Consider the following 20,869-nt stretch of genomic DNA (forward strand, 5'->3'; position numbering starts at 1 on the left):
CAAAGGCCGCGGCCGGGCGGGGCTTCCGGGAAACGGCGCGGAGGGCGGTGCCGGCCCTGGAGGCCCTCGTGGGCCGCGGCCTAGGGGCGCTGGGCTCGGGCGGGCGGGAGGACGCTGGGGTCCCCGGTCCGGGGACGACGGCTTACCTCGAAAGGGTCGGGACTCTCCCGAGAAGACAGCAGCCCCGCAGGGGGGCGGGTCCCTGGTCGGGTGTAGACTGGGGCGGGGTCGCTGCGGTCCGGCTCGAGCCCCCTGCCCTGGCGGGGAGGACTTCCTTGCCCCCCAACGCGCAGCCCGCCGAGGGGGCCCCGGAGCGGAAGGGTCAGTCCACGGGACGAGCCTCAGGGACGATGGGACCCACAGGGTCAGCACCGCGGACAACCCCCGGGCTGGGGGCCGGAGGAAGGCGGAGAGGGCGGCGGGGACGGGGGTCAGGTGCCTGGAGCAGGCCCGGGCCGCGCCGGGAGCCTCTGGGTCCCCCAGCGGCCGCGGGCTCGGCTGCCCGACACCCGTCTTCCCCGCAGGTGGCTCCGGAGCGGGCGCCAGCAACCCTCCCAGGACACCCGGCACCTCCGGCGGAGTCCTGGGCGCGGCACAGCCAGTGCGCCCAGGGCCAGGCGGTGCAGGGGCGTCTCGGCTGGGCGGGGACCCATCTGAGCCCGCGGAACAGCGAGACCCGCTGTCTTTTCAGCTGCTTCTCAGCAGCGCGCAGCCCCTCCCAGGGCTCCGCGCAGCCCCTCTCCCGCATCCCCTCACCACCAGCCTCGCCCAACTTGGGCAGGCCCCGCAGACCGGCCCACCTAGCTCCCCCAGCCCAGAGGCTCCGACGGTGCAGGTAACAAACGGCACCCAGCAAATCCAACCCAAAAGTTGCCCAAGTGGGTGACGCCCCAAGCACAAACATGCATGTCCTGTCTCCTCTCAAGAAAGACATGTTTTTAACATTTTTTAAAATTTCAGTGCAATGTATAAACACACCTCTCATTTTTACAGAAAGCATGATGCGTTCATCACACGTGAGACCCAACCTCGCTTTGCTCAGACGGCACCCCCGCCCTGCCCCTATCCCCTCCCGTGCCCGCTCCGTGCTGTTCCCTGGGAGCTCACCCCACTGCAGGCCGTGACTTTGGAGGGCCCCTTCGGGGACCACCCCCGCCCCCATCACAGCACCGACCCCACCAGCCGTGACTGTATCCGGCTGGCGGTCCCGCGCACTGCACCGCTGCTACAACAGAGCCGGGCCTGCGCCTGACGCGCACAGACGCGAAGTAAAGGTGCACAAATGGAAGCGGGTGGTGGCGTCCCTGTCGAGCGTGGACCCTCCAAACTCCCCTCCTGGTGTCCATGTCTGCATTTGCCTCGTCCTCAGGGGCTCCTTTTGTTTTGGCATCCGTCACGCTCTGAGGCGGAGGTAAATCCCGCAGGGCCAGGGCCAGGGCCTCCCGGGCGACCCTCCCAGCTGGGAGAGGTGGGTGCTGGTCTGCTCCAGAGACCCGCTTTGCAGGGGCTGACACCTGGCCTGTCTGCGTCCCACCCCGCCGTCCCCGCTTGATGGCGTCTCACCTCTGCCCCGGCTTCCCTCCCAGCCCAGGGGGCGCCCGCGGCCTACGGGGCCCGACGCTCCTGATCCCGATCCGGGTTGGCTGCTGCCCCGCCCCCTTCTCCCTGTCTGAGCAACTGTTGCTAAAGGGGCGTGGCTCGACCTGGGAGTCGGGGAGCGTCCCGCGGCCTCATGAATATTTGAGTATTCAAATGACGCTCCGGCCCCGTTGCCATGGCGCCCAGGGCCCGCAACCCTGCCCCCGGAAGAACGACCGACCCGGAGTCGCAGCGAGCCCCCGGCGGCGGAGGGCGCCCAGGGCGGTGGCACACAGACCAACCCCTCAGGTGAGAGCCAAACACGCCTTTGGGCCCCGGGGCCGCAGGCCTCGCTGTCTCCCCCGTGCCTCGGGGCAGACAGGCCGAGGAGCAAGCCCCAGGATGAAGCAGCAAAGCCAGTGGGGAACTCAGTGGTACCCCAGGTGTCAAATCTGGTCTTCCAGGGGCCCTGCGCAAAACCAGTAGCCGGGCTCCCACTCACCGGGATAGGAGGGGCCCCAAGCCCCGCCTCTGGGGAAGATGGGGAGGCAGGGACCCAGACTCTGCTCTGGGAGTTTCCGTGGTGGAGACCCACAGGGGACCAGGCCCTGCCCTCAGAGCTCCTCCCGCTGTGGTGAAGTCCTGGAGGGCGGAGGGGACCCAGAGAGCTGATGAGCCAGACCAGGGACTGGCATTAGCCTGGGCTGTGGGGACAGACAGCCCCGTGGGTTTCCAACCTGGGAGGCTTGTAGGGCTCGCAGAGTGGCAGGGCAGGGGCTGGGAGTAGAGAGCCACGAACAGCACAGACAGGTTCCAGCCAGTGCACGAATGTGAGGGGACAGTGTTTACAGGCCCTGCTCCTTGGACCCTGAGACCTTTGGGCTGGACCAGACCGATGCTCTGGGCCCCGTCAGGGGTAGGACCTCTGTTCACCTGCTGTCAGGCACAGAAGGAAGGAGCAGCGGGCTTGGCCCTTAAGGCTGCCAAGGGCATCCTGGGGCTGCAGCCTGACCAACCCATGCACTCCCATCTCCACAAGGCTGGCAGGCCTGGGAGTGGGGTGGCTGGCACATTGCCAGGAGGCACAGTGGTGGGGTCCTCCTGCCAGGCTTAGGGCTTTTCACCAGCTAGAGAAAGGCAGGCAGCAGAAGGAACTTTTGGAAAGAAATCCTGGCTGGAAACCCCATGGCCTTAGCCTCCCTGGATCCTGGGTGTTTGTGTCACTTTCCAGGTGAGGTCACTGAGGCGCACAGAGCCAGGGCTCGGCAACCCTCCCAAGGCCTCTGTCAGAGCCCAGCTGGCCACCCTCCCTGCCCTAAGCATGGCGGAGAGGATGCGTCTTGAACGTCCACAGAGGCTGATAGATAAGAACAGTGGCTGGTGACTAGCGCAGAGCCCTGTACGTTGTGGATGCAGCGGGCAAGCATCCTGCCCGCACAGAGCCCGCGTTGTCTTGGGGTAAGGTGCTCACTCACCAGGATGCGTTGTAAAACGCAGAGGACCATAGAACGAGTCAGACTTATAAGCAGAGTAAATCGAGGAAGGAGAGGAGGGAATACAGGGGCAGGGGTCAGTGAGGCCTCAACCCAGTTGGAGGGAGGTGGCCAGAACATCCCGGGCAGACTTCTGGCTCTACCCCAGAGACGATTCCCAGGTCCGGGGCTTGGCGGGTATCTGCATCTTTAAGGACCAGTGCCAGGCGAACCTCGTGCAGGTGGCTCAGGGACACACTGAACAACGCCTGTGGGGCCTGGGGCTGGGGGCCCTCAGGAGGGACGGCATGCCAGGGAGCCCAGCCCATGAGGGACAGTCCACTGTGGCAGACCCGGAACCCCTTTTGGAAAGAGGATGCCGCCAGCCACCACCTGACTTCTTCTTCAGCCGGTCCAGGTCCCTCATCAGGATGACTGAAAGCACCTGAGGGCCAGTCCCCACACTGGCAGCCCCATGCATCTCGGCACCTGCTCACTCCTGAGCCCTGTGACCTCAGTCCTGCCTGTCTCAGATCCCCTGGGCACAGTGACCTGGCCAGGAGGCCAACCCACCTCTCTCCTGCAGGTGCCACTTGGGGACACCTTGCCTGAATGTTTGACCCGTGGTGGAAAAAGGCAGCTGCCTCAGGTGAGGGGGCTCAGCGGGCACGGGGGTCGGGGAATGCCTGAGAGCCTAGTCCTGGGCCCCCACGCTTGGAGACCATCGGGGGAGACGCACAGCACAGGGCTTGAGGCAACGGCTTGCTGCTGGTCACAGCTGACAGAGCAACCATGACCTGGGGCCAATGGCACGCTCCCCCCCCCGGGTCCCACATCTCACAGCCTACATAGGACCTCAGATGGGGGAGTCTAGAGCCAGTACCCCTCTTGTGGGCCCTGGAGGATGACCTTCCTAGACCCAAGTGGGGTGTGAGCTAAGGCTGAGCAGGGGACTGGGGGGGGGGCTGCGCAACGAGGCCCCCAGGCAGGGGGAAACTAAATGAGTGACAGCCCCCCAGAGCCGGACAGGGGGAGCCCCACGGGGGCTGGCTGTGCAGGGGTTTAAGCCAGGCTGCAGATCTGAGGGAGAGCAAAGGCTTGGCATCGTTGCCTTCTGCCCATCCCCAACAGGTTGGATGTGAATGGACCAGGCCTGGGACAAAGCCCACCGGCCTTGGCCGAGCACAGCCGATATCCTGGTGCGGGAGCTGAGCTGGCAAGGCCCGCACAACCCCTGCCCGAAGAGCAAGGACCCGGGCAGCCATGGCGAGCAGTTGGTAGAGGAGTACCTGTCACCTGCCCGACTGGTGAGTGCCAAGGGCTTGGGGGCTCAGGCCGCAGGGCTCCGCGTGGGGCAGCATCCCAGGGCTGGTGTCCGGCCTGCCCTCGGTCCCCAGCCCTCTAGGCTTGTCTGGCTGACAGACGTCCTCAGCCCTGCTATGTGACACAGGTGCTTGGTGACACAGATGTGCCCCCGCCATTCAGGACCCCAAAGGGGATGAGCCGGCCAGGAATCCCACAGGTATTTGCCTGGTACCCGCTGTGTGCTGGGCTCCAGGGACCCCTCTGTGAACCGCTCCATGAACCCGAGGAGCCCCTCGTTCAAGTGGCTGTCATCCCGGCAAGAGACAGGGTGGGGAACCGTCAAAGTGCCCTGCACACAGCAGGTGCGAACCACCGGGGATAGATAGATAAAACACAAGCTCAATAGGGGAGCCCTGGCGTCTGGGCCCAGCTGGTTAAGTGGGGGCCGCTCCGGGGTCCCACCGACTGTGTCTGGGGCAGCTGCTGAAGGCTTTCTCCCACATCTGGGGCTGTCAGCCCCGCCCCTGTCCTGAGGCCCACCAGGACGCGGAGAGCCCTCACGGCTCCCGATTCCTGCCCAGCGACCCTTCTGGGCAGCTCTGCACGTCACCCGCTGCTGGCCATGCCGAGGGGGCAGACCCCGCCAGCTGCAGGCACCGCCACACCCACCCTTGCACGGGGTAAGAGGGTGAGAGGCTCATGGAGAGGGGTCCCTTGGAGGCCCTGCCGTGACATACTCACCGACGTGCAGCAGAAGGAAACCTGGCTGCCCCAGGCCCCCACCTGCCTCCCCGGCCAACTCAGAGATCGGCGCGGGTGGGACTCGCCTGCCAGGCCCCTGTCCCCGCGCTCCACACGGGCTCCTCTGTGCGTGCAGCCCTCCAGCCACCCTGCGAGCCCAAGACTTCCCAGTGCCTTGGTCCAGCACGGAGCACATCGGGACGGCCCCCCACCAGCTCCTCAACAGCCCCCCCTGACAGGGCCCCAGGGGACAGAGACGGATTCACAGCTGCAGGCCACCTCCGTGCTGGCCAGCTCTGGGGTCCTGTGTCCCTTGGTGCCAGTGAGGTCTGGGTTCAGACACAGCGGGCGGACGTGTTGGAGGGGGCCAGTGTGCACAGAGCTCGGGGTGGTGCTCCTGTCTCAGGCACGCCTAGGGCCACGGGGAGCCCGGGCTGCCCTGACACGACGGCCTGGCTCTCAGAGGGGACTCGGGCACCGGTCGACCTGGGCACAGGGCTGGAGCGTCCTCTGCTGGACAGAGCAGCTGGCTGGGAGCAGAGCAGGGGCAGGGAGGGCCAGGGAGGGCAGTGACCCTCACCTGCCCCACGAGGACCTAGCCTCAGCACCCACCGAGCACCACACACTAGGAGTTAGGCCAGGCCGACTGAGCGAGCCCGCCGTGAGCACCCTCAGGGCCTGGAAGTGAGCTCATGCCAGAGGCCGAGGAGACAGGACACAGGCTCTGGGCCAGGGGGCTGCAGTCCGGGTGCAGGAACCACCCCCCCCGCCCCCCGCCCCAGCATCCGCGGAGCCACAGACACTCCCAGTGCTCAACGGAGTGTCTGTGTTTCATTTCCCTTCGTTTTGTGTTCCTTCTCGGCTGACAGTGCCCAACAGGGAGGATGTTTGCAGGAGGAGGTATGGCCGCCGTGCCTTCCTCGGATGGCCGGCGGGACACTCCCCAGAGGGCCCCGTCACACAGAAGGCTTTGTACAGCCTGGGATCCCCGCAACCTCAGGCCCGGGCGGGGTGCGAACGTGCCACGAAGCTGTCTCCTCAGACCCACGTGGACGCCCACCTCAGACTGCTCCCGGGTGAATCTCGCTGACGCTCAGGCGCCCACCAGCAGTCCCCAACCCCTTGGCAGGGGGATCGCTGTATCCCGTGTGTCGTCTGTGGCCACAACGCTGACCATGAGCCTCCCAGACTCTGGCTCCAAAGACAGGTGTCCGTCCTGAGGCTGCCCTGCTCCCAGCCGCACCGCGGGCTCCCGCTGGGATCCAGGCTCGAGGGGCCACACGGGACCACCCTGCTCAGGGCCGACGCCGGGGTGAGCAGCGGGCGAACCCCAGGTGCAAACTCGTGGGCTCCCTCCGCCAAGCCCAGCGTGGACGAGGCCACCTGCTCTGGGGTCTGTGTTGTCGCCCGCCAGGGAATGGGCGCACCGTTCTAATTCAGGGGAGGAGCGACCGGCGTGAGCGGCGGCCTACCCACCCCCACATCCAGACCCTGCACACTCCCCGAGTCCCCACGCGCCCCGTCTCAGGCAAGTCCAGTGTCCGGGGAGGAAACTATACCGCACACATCCGAAGAAGGGCCTGTCCGTGAGACCCAGGCGGGCGTGAGGACCAGCGTGGCCCCCCAGCCAGCCTGCAGAGGGGGACACAACAGGCTACCTTGCCAGCCTCTCCCAGTTGAGAGGGGGGGGACCTGGTCTGGTGGCACTGACCCCCACCCAACAAATGTCTGGGTGCCCTGTGCTGGGAACACGCATTGATTGGAGATCGTTCTGTCCCTGGTGTGGCTTCTGTCCATCCTGGGGCCCCCTTCTCCACCTGGCTCCCGGCTGGGGAAGGGGCCGCTGTTGCGGACGACCTCCGTGACCCCCCGTCCGGGCCGCGGCGGCCTGGTCATCAGAGGCCCACAGCCCGTGTGCTTCGCCGTACGAATGAGTCCGGCCGACGCCAGGACCGAAAGCCACACTTGCGATTGTGTCCGGACACGGTCCTCTCTGCGGACTCTGTCACTGCGAGCCGGGGCCTCTCCTGAGAGCCCGGGGCCTCTGCGGGTGCGGTGGGTGCCGGGCAAGCTGGCTTCGTCCCTGAGACTGGCTCACTGGGTCGTCCTACCTGCAAGCCCTTCTCAGCTTTCTCTCCTGCAGGTTGGAATCGAGAGGGCATTTTATTTTTCAGACCCACGGGCTCCAAACCTCCGGGGCTCTGTCCCCTCCCTCTGGACAGCCCCCTGTCAAGGGCACTAAGGGGGCTCAGCCCACTCCACCCGCAGCGTGCTGGGACCTCTCCACTCAACGCGACAAGCTCCTCGTGCACGTTTTCTGCCATCCAGGCTACCGCAGGAGACTGTCTCGCATGGCACAGGCGTCCGCCTTTTCAGACCCCCAACCCGGTCCCAAATCAGTCACGTTGTTTAGTCGTGTTGTCGTGCGGACCGTGGGAACCGTGCCTAGCTCCCGCGTTCTGTATGAATCCGCTATGGCTGCCACGCTCCGTGACAAACAACACCCAGCCGCCGTGGGTGGGTCCAGGCATGCTCGTCCGCGGGTCCGGGGGGCTGTGGTTCAGCCACGCTCAGCAGACTGGGCGCCGAGCTCCGACACACTGGGTCTGTTGCCCGGGTCTCATTTGGACACTGGCACCCTCAGGGCAGGCCCTTGTCTGCAAAGAGCCCCAGCAGCCAAAGCCATCCCTGGCCAAGGTCAACACAGATGAGGCACGGGCATTTCTGCCCCCTGCTCCAGCCCCACAGCCGAAGGCGGAGACTGGGGAGGAGTGACCACGGGCCAGGCCCCAGGGCTGACTCTTCGTTGATTTTTGCAGCGCGCCCTGGCCCAGGTAGATGACCTTCGACTGGTGGGCATGCTGGAGATGTGCGTCAGCACCCGTGAGAGCAGCCTGGGGAACTTCGGTGAGAGCCCCTCCCTGTCCACACCCCACCGCTGGCAAGGTCAGACCTCGTGAGGGTCCGTTCGCTGGAGGGCTCCCTGCCAGGCTTCGGCCTTCGGACCACCGCACCCCACGGGCCTGCCCTGCATCCCTCTTTCAGGGATTGGGGACTGTCTTGCAGGGTCCATGCCCCGTTCTTGGAAGGAGTCTAGCTCAGAACCCTTTCCCTGGGGGTTTTAGGGTGCACAAGGACACGGGCTCGGGGGTTCCTGTGCTCTGGAACAGAGCCGCCAGTTGATGCAGGTTATGGTGTGGGGTGCCTGTGGCTGGATCTGGGATGTGGCTCCGGGATAGGACCCAAGCTGTGGCGGCCCCGCCACACCAATGGGGCGCCCCTCCTCCGAGGGGACTCCTGGAGTCCTGGGGCCTCTTGGCCTTCCGGACGGGCCCGTCTGCTCACGTGTCCCCTGCCCGTGTGAAGCACACAGCCGCGAGGTTGCCTCCAGGACTCAGAGCAGCCATCGATCAGGGGCCAAGGGGCACGGATGTCTCCGGAGGGTGCAGAGAGGTGAGTGAGGGGTAAGGCTTAGTCTCTGACCTCTCCCTCCTCTGGCCCCCAGGGGTGCACCTGCCCAACCTCAGCCAGCTGAAGCTGAACGGTAGCTGCCTGGGCTCCGTGAGGTGAGTACCTGCCCTGGGATCACAGCGGAGGGGGGGGTCCCCACCGAGAGCCTCCTGGCGTCCTGCTGCCTCTGTGTCCGGGCCCTAATGCCCGCCCTCCAGCCTCACTCTGGGACATGTGGCACGTGTCACCCACCCCCAGTTTGTTGGAGGCACCTGCTGAGAGTGACACACACCGCTCAGAGCCTGTAGTCAGCTTCAGGCTGGTCACACCAGGTCTCCAAGGACCCACCACGGGGTGCCCGGAAGATGCTCCCCATCTTTGGCAAAGAGTCCCCAACAAGCAAGGGGTCTCCGGTGGGTGCCCCAGTACCACCCAAGCCTTCAGGGTTTCAGGCGTCCCTGCGGCGGGGCACGTAAAACGTAATGGCACGTGAGTCATCAACTTAAGAGACAAAATTCAAAAAACTAAAGACAGATTAACGTCCTTTGTTTACGTCGTTGGCCAGAAAGAGCAAAGCTGAAGCAACATCAGACTGTTTTTGGTGTCGGAGCAAAATGGGTTTTACGTAGCCAGGGCCGGCCAGCGTGAGGCAGGGGGTCCGGTCAGAATTCTGGAAAATGATCCAGACGTTTTAAATGGGCTCTCAGCACCCAGTCATGTCTAGGGGAGTCCAGAAAGGTATCTATGAAGCAACCTCCTTCGAATGCTTTCTTGATTTTCCTTATTTATACTGTTATTTATCAAATAAAGGTCAGGTTCAGCCCCAAGGGCCAGAGCAGAGAACGGGCCTCAGGGGGCACAGAGGGCACCGTGTCTGCAGTGAGGGTCTAGAAAGTGGGGTTTCAGGAACGTGCCTTGAACGTGCGGCTAAGCAGTGTTCTGACAGAGAAATCAACAAAGACAAAAAATCCTGTTTACTCCTTCCTTGTTGAGGCTTCAGATTAGCTCAGCGAATAATGAAGTGTATAAAACTCATAAACGAAAGGATGAAAACTACAGAGAAGTGGAACGTATTATAAAATTAAGAAATATGATACATCATTTGTAGCAAAACAAAATAATTCAATTCCAAGAAAACAAAAAAAACCCAATTCCAAGAAAAATGATTAGATCATAAATTGCAAGAAAACACGTTCTGTCCCTTGATAACAGCAGCGACAAATGTAGCAAGTCTTTTAAGTTTTCTCTTCCTGAATCCTGAAACTGGGCCACACGAGGTTTGCAAATCTCCACGGGCTGAAAGTGGACAACAGTTTGTAAAAGGAAGTTATCTAATTAAGCATGGCAATCCAGTAAATTCATGTGCGGCTTAGCTGATAACAGCCATACTAAGGGCACTAAAATCTCAGGCCGGGGTGGGGCGCCCAGGCTCAGTCAGAGGAGCGTGCGACCCTTGGTCTGGAGTCGTGAGTTCGAGCCCCACGTTGCGCGTAGAGATTACTTAAAAAAATAAAATCTCAGGCAGTATCTTAAGGGCTGAAAAATGATTTTGACGTAATGTCTGTCCGTTTGTCGGCGGCTGAGAGAGAATTCAGCAGCTGAAATGTCGCGGGTGAAGGCGGATGTTCTTGATCACACGGGCTGAGCGTGGCTTAGACTCTGCGAGGCTCCTCAGCCCGCCTGCCCCCGCTGACCTCGCCTGTGGCGGCCTTCGCTTCCACAGAAACCCTTTGTTTTGACTCAGTCCGTCAATTCTGGCTGGTGATTTGGGTCTCATCCAGGAAGTTCGTCCACGCCCCCGAAGTCGCGGGATTATTCTGCCTCTCCTTTCCTTCACTCTTACGGTCTCTACCTGGGAGGTCGCCTTCAATGGCGGCACGAGATAGGGACCCAGTTTTAATTCCTGCCATACGGTGAGCCCCTTTTCCCGACATCGTCTCTCCAGCAACCCACCACCTCCCTACAGACCACTCTGCCACTTATCGGGTCCTCGCGCAGATGTGGACGTGGGAGCTCTCGGCGGCGTCTGTCCGTCTGTCCTGCACCAGTGCCACGCTGCCTGTACTCCTAGGGCTGTGTGTTCACGTGTCCGTATCCGACGGCCTCCTCGTCGCCTTCCTTTTCCCAAAACGACCGGGCTGCTCCCGAACGCTTCTCGTATTTGACGTTTACGATCTGTTTGTCGGGCGTTGCCCGCACGACTCTTTCCGAATTCTCTTTGCAGCGAAGAAAGATTCACCCGCTACTTTGGGTTTATTTGTTACCCATACACGTTCACGGAGATGAATAGCTCTCCACCCGTGTGCTCTTTTACGTTTTTAACGAGTCTTTAAGCTTCCCCTAGGTAGGAAGTTTGTTATCAGATAGAAAGCCTTCTGCCGCAGGTCACGGGACGCTGTATCCCCCAGCGCGCACCCGGGCCGAGCCCCGTTCCAGGCCGCGGAAGAGGCAGCCGTGACCGGCACGCATGAGGCCCGAGCAGCAGAGATGTAGTCTTTCCCGGTTAGGCAGAGCAGAAGTCAAGGCGAAGGTGGACGGCCCTGGCTCCTTCTGGCGCTGCGAGGGAGGAGCCGTTTCGTTCCGCTCCACTGGGGGGGGGGGGGGGGCAGCTTGCTGCCGTCTTCGGCGCTCCTTGGCTTCTAGGCGCCTCCACCCCGTCTCTGCCCCCACGTTCACACGGCATCCTCCCTGTGTCCCCACCTGCGTCCCCACGTCCCCTTTTCATAAGGACACCAGACGATATTAGCGCCCACCCCGCGCCGTGGGGAGCTCGTCTTAATAATTACACGTGCTACAACGCCTTCTCCAAACAGGGTCGCATCCTGAGGTGCTGGCAGGTAGGACTTTGACTTACGTGTTGCTGGGAGGGGGGACACCCTTCATCCTGTAATGGGCAACGTGCCCTCCTGCGTCTGACAGTAAGAACAAGCAGGTTCCCAGCGTCCCTCCTGCGTTTCTCTGTGTAGAACCGCGTCCTGTCACACTGTCCGGCACCAGCCGCCAGGAACAGAATGTGATCGTGAACCGAGGCAGCTTGAGCTCAGCCAGGAGCCACCCCTCCCGTCCCCACTGCTGCTTGGGACAGGGCAGGACATCGGCCTCCCTGAGACCAGAACTAAAGGCCCACATGTTTACGGGATTTTTACAGTCACGAATGGGGCTCCGTTTCTTTTGTATTTTCTGGTTGGTTGCTATAAACGTAGAGAACTACGCTGATGTAGCGTAGATTTCTTTTCCATCAGTACAGCACTACCGACTCTCATACGTGGGTCTTGTCTCTGGCAACCTCGTGTCTTGATTTTCGACAGAGCAAAACTGCCAAGCTCTCCTAGAACCCCAGTAATTTGTTAATTCAGTCGGGGTTTCTGTCTTGAAGATAGAAAGACCGGCAACTTTCCCTTCTAGCCCACACGCTTCTTCGTCTCACCCCGTAGCCTCGGCGGGCCCGCCCCGCGGCACGACGTGAAATACGAGCAAAGACGGCCGCGGGCACGCTTGGTTTCTGTCTGTCTGAACGGGCACGTGTCTCAGTTTCTCTGCGTCTGTCCACACAATCACGAAACGATACTCCTGGACCCCATCGGTGGTGGTGATCCTTCCCTGTGCGTCTGCGGTAGGACTACTGGGTCATGCTGAGTTAACATCACTGTGACTTTGAATTCTATTTGCTCGGCAGTCTTCCTGTCCGTGCTCACGAGGGCCAGCCCTTCACCTGCCCTGTACTTCCCTGGTTCTGGGATCAGGGGTTGACGCCTACGTTGCCTCCCCCTCTAACTGTCCTTTTCGACGGCTCTATTTTTTAAACTTCTTGTGTGCAAAACTGTTGTGGAAGATCGACATTGTCGACTCCTTGGTGGCTCATTACAACTTACTTTTAAAACCGGTAGGGGCGTCCGGGTGGCTCTGTCGGTTGAGTGTGCGACTCTTGCTTTTGACTCCGGTCACAATCCCAGGGTCGTGGGATCCAGCCCGTCGGGATCTGACAGCACAGAGCCTGCTTGGGTTTCTCTCTCTCTCTCTCTCTCTCTCTCTCCCTCTCCCCCCCTCCCTCTCTCCCCCTCCCTCTCTGCCCCTCCCCTGCTCTCTTTCTCTCTTCCTCTCTCAAAACAAATAAATAAACATTTTTAAATTAATTCACGAAAACCAGTCCAGGTCTGAGGACTGTGAGGGTTGGGGGATGGCCATCACCACTTAATTTCTTTAACCGAGTTTCGTATTTCCTTGCGTGCCCGCTTTATCTAGGTTTTCAAAAATGTTGGTCTATATTTTGTTTACAGTGTCTTCTGTTTGTTTGCCACAGCTGCGCTGGCTGTAATTCTTCCTCCTTTGAAACGCCGTGTATTTGTTGGCATCGTCTCCTCACCTTCGCTTTGCGGGAGGTTGTCCGTTAACTTTTTGCGGAGTCGGCTCTCGGCTCTGTTGGTTTTCTGTACAGTCTGGTTGTTACTCGTCTCGCCCGCATCTTTATTGTGTCTTCACTTCTTGTTCTGTTTGAAATGTGCTGTTGTCCTCTTTCCAGCTCCTTGAGCGAAATGCGTAGCTCTGTTGTGGCGATCCTTCTAGTTTTCTGAGAAACACACTTGAAGATGCAGCTCTGTCTTCCTGGACAGCGTCAGGCATGGTTCCACAAATTCCGCGTGCTTTGCTCTTTGTCATTACTTCCAAATATTCGGTAATCTTCCTATTGAATCTGAGATGAGGCAAAATCTGCTAGTTATTCCCCCGTACCCACTCTTCTGTAACACTGGAATTCCCCGCTTTCGGCTGGGCACGTAGCCACCTAGCCCCCCCCCCCCGCCCCCCGCAGCCCACTCTGGCCGTGCCCCTCGGGTCTGAACCACAGGTCACAAGCAGACTCTGAAAAGAAATGGAATGGAACAATAATACCATCTCAGAAATGAAGACACACTCCAAAGAGATCCTGCAGGAAACCCAGCACAACGTGCCGCGTGGAGAACAGGAACAGTCAAAACGACCACACCTGTCCGTAAACGGCGTCTGGACGAACCACAAGGGTGAAGGGCAGGCGGAGGGTCTGCTGGGCACGTAACTGTAATCGCTTCAGAAGGAAACCGAAATAATGGAACAGAACAAATAGTTAAAGGTTAAAGAAAACTTGTGAGGGCGCCTGGGTGGCTCAGTCGGTTGAGTGTCCGGCTTCAGCTCAGGTCATGATCTCACAGTTTGTGGGTTCGAGCCCCGCGTCGGGCTCTGTGCCAACAGCCTGGAGCCTGCTTTGGATTCTGTGTCTCCCTCTCTCTCTCTCATTCTCTGTCTCTCTCTCTCAAATAAATAAAAGTAAAAAAAAAAAATTGTTTTAAAAAAAGAAAACCTAGGGGCGCCTGGGTGGCGCAGTCGGTTAAGCGTCCGACTTCAGCCAGGTCACGATCTCACGGTCCGTGAGTTCGAGCCCCGTGTCGGGCTCTAGGCTGATGGCTCAGAGCCTGGAGCCTGTTTCCGATTCTGTGTCTCCCTCTCTCTCTGCCCCTCCCCCGTTCATGCTCTGTCTCTCTCTGTCCCAAAAAAAATAAATAAACGTTGAAAAAAAATTTAAAAAAAGAAAACTTGTGAGACACAAAAGAGGACTTTCAACCACACATTGAAGGGAAAAATCAAAGGTGGCCAGCTAACACTGGAACGCACCCTAATGAAGTTACTGGACGTGAAGATGAAATCTGGAGGTGGCCGAGGAAAGGCATCACCTCCACCTTGAAGGTGAACCAGTCATGTGGTTTCCCTGGGACCTCTCTACAGAAACACTCAAGGCCAGGAGGTGGGGTGATGCCCACATGCCCAGTGGAAAGAAAGCAGGAACGGGAATTCCACGCCCAGCCAATGCTTCGGAATAAGTTACAGATCAAGGAAAATAGTTTGATTGGCCCCTCTCGAAGAAGTCACTAGACACAGACCTCAGCCAATTAAGAGATGATGGGAAGATACACTGGCTGCAGCGGACTGGGGGTGAACGTGGAGACCCTGTAACGGGAGTGAAGTTCACAAAGGTGACGTGGAGGTTGGGGGGACGGCAGCCAGGTGAGGCTGTGGGTCAGACATCACCATGGTGGGAGGAGGGGGCATGTGCACTGGAAGGTCTGAGGAAGTCACCAAGCCGTGCAGAAAAGCCATGGGATGTCACAGGGCTGGGAGGAGGACACAGGAACAGGAACGGCTAAGCAGCGAGAAGGGCAGACGCCAAGTCCCGAGGCGAAAAAACGCAGGGGTGCGATTTCAGGAGCACAGGAGTCACGCTGCAGCGACTGGTCCCCACCCTCACCCCAGGCCCCAGCAGGGAAGCCCCCCCACATCAGGGTCCCGGCAATGCAGCTCTTCTAAGCAGCATTTCAGGCCCTCGCCCCCAATTCGAATGCCCAAGAAGCTATTAATGGTACAACTAGAAATATTAGGGTGCCTGCAACACGACACGCAAAAGTCCCGGGGGAGACTAGGCAATAGAGGGAGGAGAGTAAAACCCCCAAACTTCAGCAGATACTGCGAGAGACACGGAAGATGTGGCTTCTTGGCATCTTCAAAACAAGAATAGCATGCTACGAAAAAAGAGCAGAGGACAATGAGGGGCACTTAAGAGTCAGACATGACGGCCAACATAAAAACATCAGTAGCAATGTTGGAAAATGAGCAAATCTCCCAGAAAGCAGAAGACAAGGCAGAGAGATGGAAACAGGGGAGAGAAGATAAGAAAGCGAGGGTCATCCTCAGACAACCGAGGAAGGACTGGTAGAGCTCCAGATGTGAGAACGGGGAACACGGAGAGAGAAATACAAAAGAAATGCCATCAAGAACCTCCCCGAACCCGATGAAAGGATACACCCTGTCAGGGGGCACCCAGGAATGAAGGGCCCCTGCAGGCAGCAGTGGGCCCAGAGAGCCCCAGCGTTGTTCTAAGATGAGGCAGCACCGGCCTGCCCATCTGCAGGGGAGTGGCGGCAGAGGGAGGGCGATGGGCCAAGACAAGGCTTGGGCAGGGGACGGCCCCGGGCAGGGGTGGGGGAGGTCTTGCAGGCACAGCTGTCTGGCAGAGGGGGTGTAACTTGGGGCAGCCAGACACAAGCACGGCCCAGAAAGGGAGTGGGGCTGATCCCACTGGGGCAGGGCCGCCTTGCCCAACCCCCCCTCCCCGCTGCAGCAGATGGTGGGTGGGTGCGGCTCAGCCAAATAACCCCGCCCAAAGGCGTCTCCCCTCCGCCAGACCCAGCCCTCCGGGGGTGGGGGGCAGGAGGAGGTGGCTTCTGCAGTGCCCAGACCGGGGGAGTCTGCAGCAAGGAATGAAGGCAGGGAGGCAGGGAGGCAGGGGGCTCCGGGGCCCTTTCCTCAGCCTGGAGGCTGCCACGCACCAGCCACAGGTCATGGGCAGCCCTGCACCTGGAGAGAGCCAGATGAGGGTGGTGGATGGGCTCGCGGCATAGCACAGGGCCTTCGTGGACACACACGTGGCCCTCCAGCCCAGGACGGCGCTGACCAGGCGACCCTGCCCTCCGCAGAGACCTGGGCACCTCCCTGGGCCGCTTGCGGGTGCTGTGGCTGGCCCGCTGCGGCCTGACCGACCTGGATGGCATTGGCTGCTTCCCGGCCTTGAAGGTGGGTCTGTGGTGCCCCGGGCTGGGGAGAGGGTGCCGACCAAGCCCTGGCTGAGGCCCCCTGCTGTCCCAGGAGCTCTACGTCTCCTACAACAACATCTCAGACCTGAGCCCGCTGTGCCTGCTGGAGCAGCTGGAGGTCCTGGACCTGGAGGGTAACAGTGTGGAGGTCCTGGAGCAGGTGCGTTACCTGCAGCTGTGCCCGAGGCTGGCCACGCTCACCCTGGAGGGCAACCTGGTGTGCCTGCGGCCAGGGCCCAGCCCCTCCAACGAGGTGCGTCTGGTGGGCGCCAGGGGAAGCACGTGCACGGGATGGGGAGACGCTCTTGGCCCTCCCACGGCCCCAGGGGCCTCTCCGCCCACCCGGACGCTGGTCATGTCCAGGCAGGGCGGCGGGATCGTCCCCAGGCGCGTCCCCCAGGCACAGTCCACCTGCACCCTGTGACTTGTTCACCGGGAACTCATTCTCTGCTATCGCTGGAGACCTTCTAGGCCGGGACCAGACCCCACGGGGCCACGTGCACACAGGCCCCCAGCCCACGCACAGACCCCCGTGAGGCCCATGCACACACCACATGGAACCACGCGTGTCCGGTTCGGTCTGCACATGGAATCACACACGCACACTCACACACAGCCCCGTGCACGCCCAGTCCAGAGCCCCCCTCATCTCCCGCAGGCCTGTGCACACCCCACACAGCTGCCCACACCCCCGCGCTGCCCGTGCCCAGAGCGCACTCTTCCTGCCCTGCTAGCCTCCACGGGGTGGTGGTGCCCAGCTAGGCCACAGCTCTGGGCTCAGGGGAGCTCCACAGGCCAGAGGACACCACTGGACCTTGGCTGTGAGCCTAGAGGGTGAGTTCACGTGCGGGGGGGAGCTCAGGGTCCCCGCAGTCCCTGGTGGCCAAGAGTGACCCAGGCCGGCACCCACAGGAAGGTCTGGAGGAATCAGCCACGGGAGGGGCCCCGCTAGACCCAGGCCCGCCACGCCCTCCACCCTGCAGGTGCCCCCCGGCTACAACTATCGGGCAGAGGTGAGGAAGCTCATCCCACAGCTACGGGTCCTGGATGAGGTGCCAGCCACACACACGGCCGTGCCGGCCCCCCGGGAGCTGCGCCAGGACTGGCTCATGGTGAAGGAGGCCATCAAGGAGGGCAGTGTCTCCGAAGGCCTGTTCCCCGGGCTGGGTATGGCGGCCACTCCCCTGCCCTCTGACAAGGGCTGCCCTACCCCGACTGGAGACCTTACCGGCTGGAGCCCCAGAAGACGCCCCCCCCCCCCGCCGCCGCCCCCAGGAAGAGAGCTCTGCACCCCCCAGCACCCCCCTAGGCCTTTCAGAGATGAGCAGCCATATTTCACATCCCTTCTCAGCCTTGACTTTCTGTCCCCAGAGCCCCGCATACCTGCCCCCAGGCCAGGATAACCTCCCTGTGAGCAGAGCAGCGCCTGGTGGGGTGTGGGCCTGCAGACACACAGACACGTGTTAGGGGGCAGGGGTCCCTGGCCTGTGGACAGTGTCACGGGCTGGCCGGCTGACGTGTGCTTCCGTGACCTCTGATTCTGACCCTCGGGTAGATCATCCCCACGGAGCCCCCATCCGGACACTCGGCTCCCAGCTCTCCTTGCCTGAGACCCAGCCACGGGCCCCCAGGCCACGGCCCCTCTCCCTACTGGTCACTGGGGGTCCCCTGCCGGGAGGCCTGCTTCCCAAGGACCCAGCTCCACAGGACGACACCAGTAACCTCACCCACGGTAACTACCCACCTCTGCACAAAGCTGACCCCGCAGCCCCTCAGCCCCAGAACAGACCCAGCCACCCCTCTTCTTCAGGTAGTAGCCGAGTCCTCTGCGGAAACCCCACCAAAGGCCTGCGGGAGCGTCGACACCAGTGCCAGGTGTGGCTTGTCACCCCCAAGTGGGTCACAACTGCAGTGCTACCACAGGGGACCCGTGTGCTGGCCTGGCAATGCCCTGGCCTACAGTCACTGCTGGCCAGAAGTCCCAGCCTCCCCAACACCCTGCACAGCCAGATGAGTCCTGCCTTCAGGGTGCCCCCCACCTAGCCCCCTCGAAGGCTGTGCCCCCAAACCAGCCCCTTCTCTCCTCAGGCCTGGACACCTCCGGAGCAGCTGGCCCCACAGGAGGACCTGGCTGCCAGTGCCTCCACCCCAGGGCCTGACCCTGCAGACAGCAGTGACCTCCTGGCCTTGTCTAGGCTCCAGGCCGGGAGGGAGCTGCGCCTTCGGTGGGTGCCCCTCCCCCTCCCGGCCCCCAGACCTACCACTGCATGTCCTGGTTTGGTGGGAGGTCATGGCAGGGGAGGGGGGGCTGCCTAGGTACCCCGGATGGCTGGGGCAGCTGGCCGTGGGAGCCTGAGGCTGGGGGACCACCCCAGAGCACATTCGTTTGGGAATGGCCCTAAGGGCAGGGCTGCACCCCCTCCCCCCTCTGGTCCCCTCCCCAGTAGGTACCTGGAGTCCCAGCAGGAAGGTGCCACAGCCCCCTGGGGCCCACGGGGGGCGCCCGAAGAACAAGAGGACGAATCTAAGCCCAGGACTCCCTCTGGCCCCCAATGTCTGGTCCCAGGTACTAAGAGTGACCCCACTCACTGCCCCAGACCAGCATTCATCGGCTTGGGTCCCCTTCCTCAGCTGGACTCTGAGAGGGGCTGTAACGGGGAGGGCCTCTCCTGATGGTGAGGACTTACAGTCAAGGGTTCCAATCCCAAGTCCTCCTCCCCTGAGCGCTCGGGATAATAATGCCCCAAGGGCTGGACAAAAGGGGGTATGAGCAGGGGCTCTGGACTGAAAGAGAGGGTAGGGTGGCAATGAGTGGCCAGGACAGGCCCACTGGGCAGGGAGCAGGGCACAGGCCAAAGGAGGGGAGAGGCCGCCAAATGGGCCAGGGGACTGAGGCGGGGAGGGTGCTGCCCTTACCCTGCACACAGGGCCTGTGTGCTGGGCCCAGGACGCGAGTGTCCTGCATGGAACAAACGTGGGGGGCTGTAGAGACCCTCACGCAGCAGGGCCCAGGGAGGCTTCCTGGAGGAAGGGTCTGAACTGACGCGTAGAACTGAGGGGGCAAGCCTGGGAAGGGGGCATTGTAAGCAGGGGCAGCAAGTACATAGGCCATAGGCGCTTTTTTTTTAATTTGATTTTTTATTTTTTTAAATTTACATCCAAATTAGTTAGCATATAGTGCAACAATGATTCGTTAGTGCCCCTCCCCAATGTAGCCCCTCCCACAACCCCTCCAGTAACCCTCTGTTCTCCATATTTAAGAGTCTCTTCTGTTTGGTCCCCCTCCCTGTTTTTATATTATTTTTGTTTCCCTTCATAGGCCATAGGCTTAAAGGTTGGCTGAATGACCCTCCTGTGGGTTGGGGAGTCAAAAGGCCCAGGATGGAAGAGGGACAGGACAGACAAAGCCTGTGCCCTTCCCTGTGTGGGCTTGTGCCTGGGCTGTTGGGGGGGGGCGGGGGGAGACAGAGGACAGGCAGAGCAGCCAGCGGGAGTAACAGACAGTGGGGACCCAGGGACAGAAGGGTGCCAGGGCCTCCCACTCCAGGCCAGGTCCAGGGAAGCACTCACTGGTCACGGCCACACCTCCCAGTCTGCCCTGAGGGGGGTGCCAGGGCCTCACTCTATAGCGGAGTGTTAGGAACTGGCCCAGGGCCACTCTTGGTGCTGCGACTCAGTGACCCAAAGCCAGAGCTCAGACTTTGTGGCCTCTGCATGCCCAGAAGTGGGTGTGGCCCCAGCAAAGTCACAAGGCCGCAGAGCCACAGCCTCCCAGGGGAGCACAGGAAGTGGAGGAGAGGGGTGCCGCTGTGAGGGGGTGAAGGGCTGGGGGAGGGGTCCCAGGGGACACTGCCACCTTGCTGTGGTGGCCCTCGCCCCATCTACTGATCCCTGTGGGGACCCTTGTCTGACAAGCTCTCTTTCCTTGTTTTCCAGAGTCTTCTAGGACCTCAGGCTGTAACCTGATCCCCTCTCCCCCTAAGTTCCCCTTGCCATCTGATTCCAGCAACACCTTCTGGGGGTCCACAGACCTGCAGTTCAGGAGGCGTAGGCTCAGAGCCCTAGGCAGCTTGAGGCCTGGCCTGGGTCAGGGGCTAGCTGCGGTGACAGCTCTAAGAGGTCTGGAGGTGGCCTCAGGGCCGAACCCTCGAGCCCAAGGATGTCCCAGCCCAAAGCCAGCCCCGGATCCAGCAGCCAGACCTCCCCGGCCTCCGGTGCGTGCAGCACCTGAACCCTATCACCCCAGCCCAATCCCACCCCTAGTGTAACCCCCCACCCGCTGCCAAGCTGGCCTGGACTGCGGGCCAAGGAGCCCCAGTGTGGTCGTGGGAGCCCCATGTGAACTCTGGCCTCATGGAACCCAGAGCATCTTGGAGAGTGTGTTGGGGGGCGGGAAATAGGCTTGACATAAGAGGGACCCTTCTTGGTGGAGGGGAGTGCGGGGGTTGGGACTGCCAGGGGTGGGCACAAGGAAGAGCCCAGTTCCCCACCGCTGGCCCCGCTGCCCACTCCTTCCATGGGGCCCGGCCTTCCCAGGAGGAGTGGCCAGAGCGACGAACCCGGAGGACACAGGCTGGGCCCAGGCTGAGGTGGCCAGAGTGCAGCCAGGCCCCCCTCGCCCCCCGACCCTGGGGGATTTGTGCGGGTCCTCGCCCACGCAGGGACAGGGCAGCCAGTGCCCTTCCCTTGGGATAGGGCACCCCAAAA

General features: G+C 61.5%; 1 protein-coding gene across 10 annotated transcripts; it reads left to right on the top strand.

The window, feature by feature from the left end:
* The first annotated feature begins 144 nt into the window (after positions 1–144).
* LRRC56 (leucine rich repeat containing 56) lies at positions 145–20,636 on the top strand. 10 transcript variants are annotated; one of them, XM_027051341.2, is made up of 15 exons: positions 637–1,887; positions 2,810–3,036; positions 3,460–3,699; positions 4,179–4,357; positions 7,916–8,003; positions 8,602–8,662; positions 16,046–16,142; positions 16,215–16,415; positions 16,897–16,996; positions 17,075–17,329; positions 17,718–17,894; positions 17,973–18,037; positions 18,251–18,387; positions 18,607–18,728; positions 20,099–20,636. In XM_027051341.2, the coding sequence occupies exons 4-15, from the start codon at positions 4,193–4,195 to the stop codon at positions 20,428–20,430; spliced, it is 1,800 nt and encodes a 599-aa protein (XP_026907142.1). In that variant the 5' UTR covers positions 637–1,887; positions 2,810–3,036; positions 3,460–3,699; positions 4,179–4,192; the 3' UTR covers positions 20,431–20,636. The 10 variants fall into 10 exon arrangements, with proteins under 10 accessions (XP_053058681.1, XP_053058678.1, XP_026907142.1 ...); XM_053202703.1 differs by lacking the exon at positions 2,810–3,036 and having other exon boundaries at positions 614–1,887; positions 3,637–3,699; positions 18,610–18,728; XM_027051339.2 differs by lacking the exon at positions 2,810–3,036.
* Positions 20,637–20,869: the final 233 nt, after the last annotated feature.

The sequence above is a fragment of the Acinonyx jubatus genome, chromosome D1 (assembly GCF_027475565.1).
Source record: "Acinonyx jubatus isolate Ajub_Pintada_27869175 chromosome D1, VMU_Ajub_asm_v1.0, whole genome shotgun sequence".
In the NCBI taxonomy this organism is placed as follows: domain Eukaryota; kingdom Metazoa; phylum Chordata; class Mammalia; order Carnivora; family Felidae; genus Acinonyx; species Acinonyx jubatus.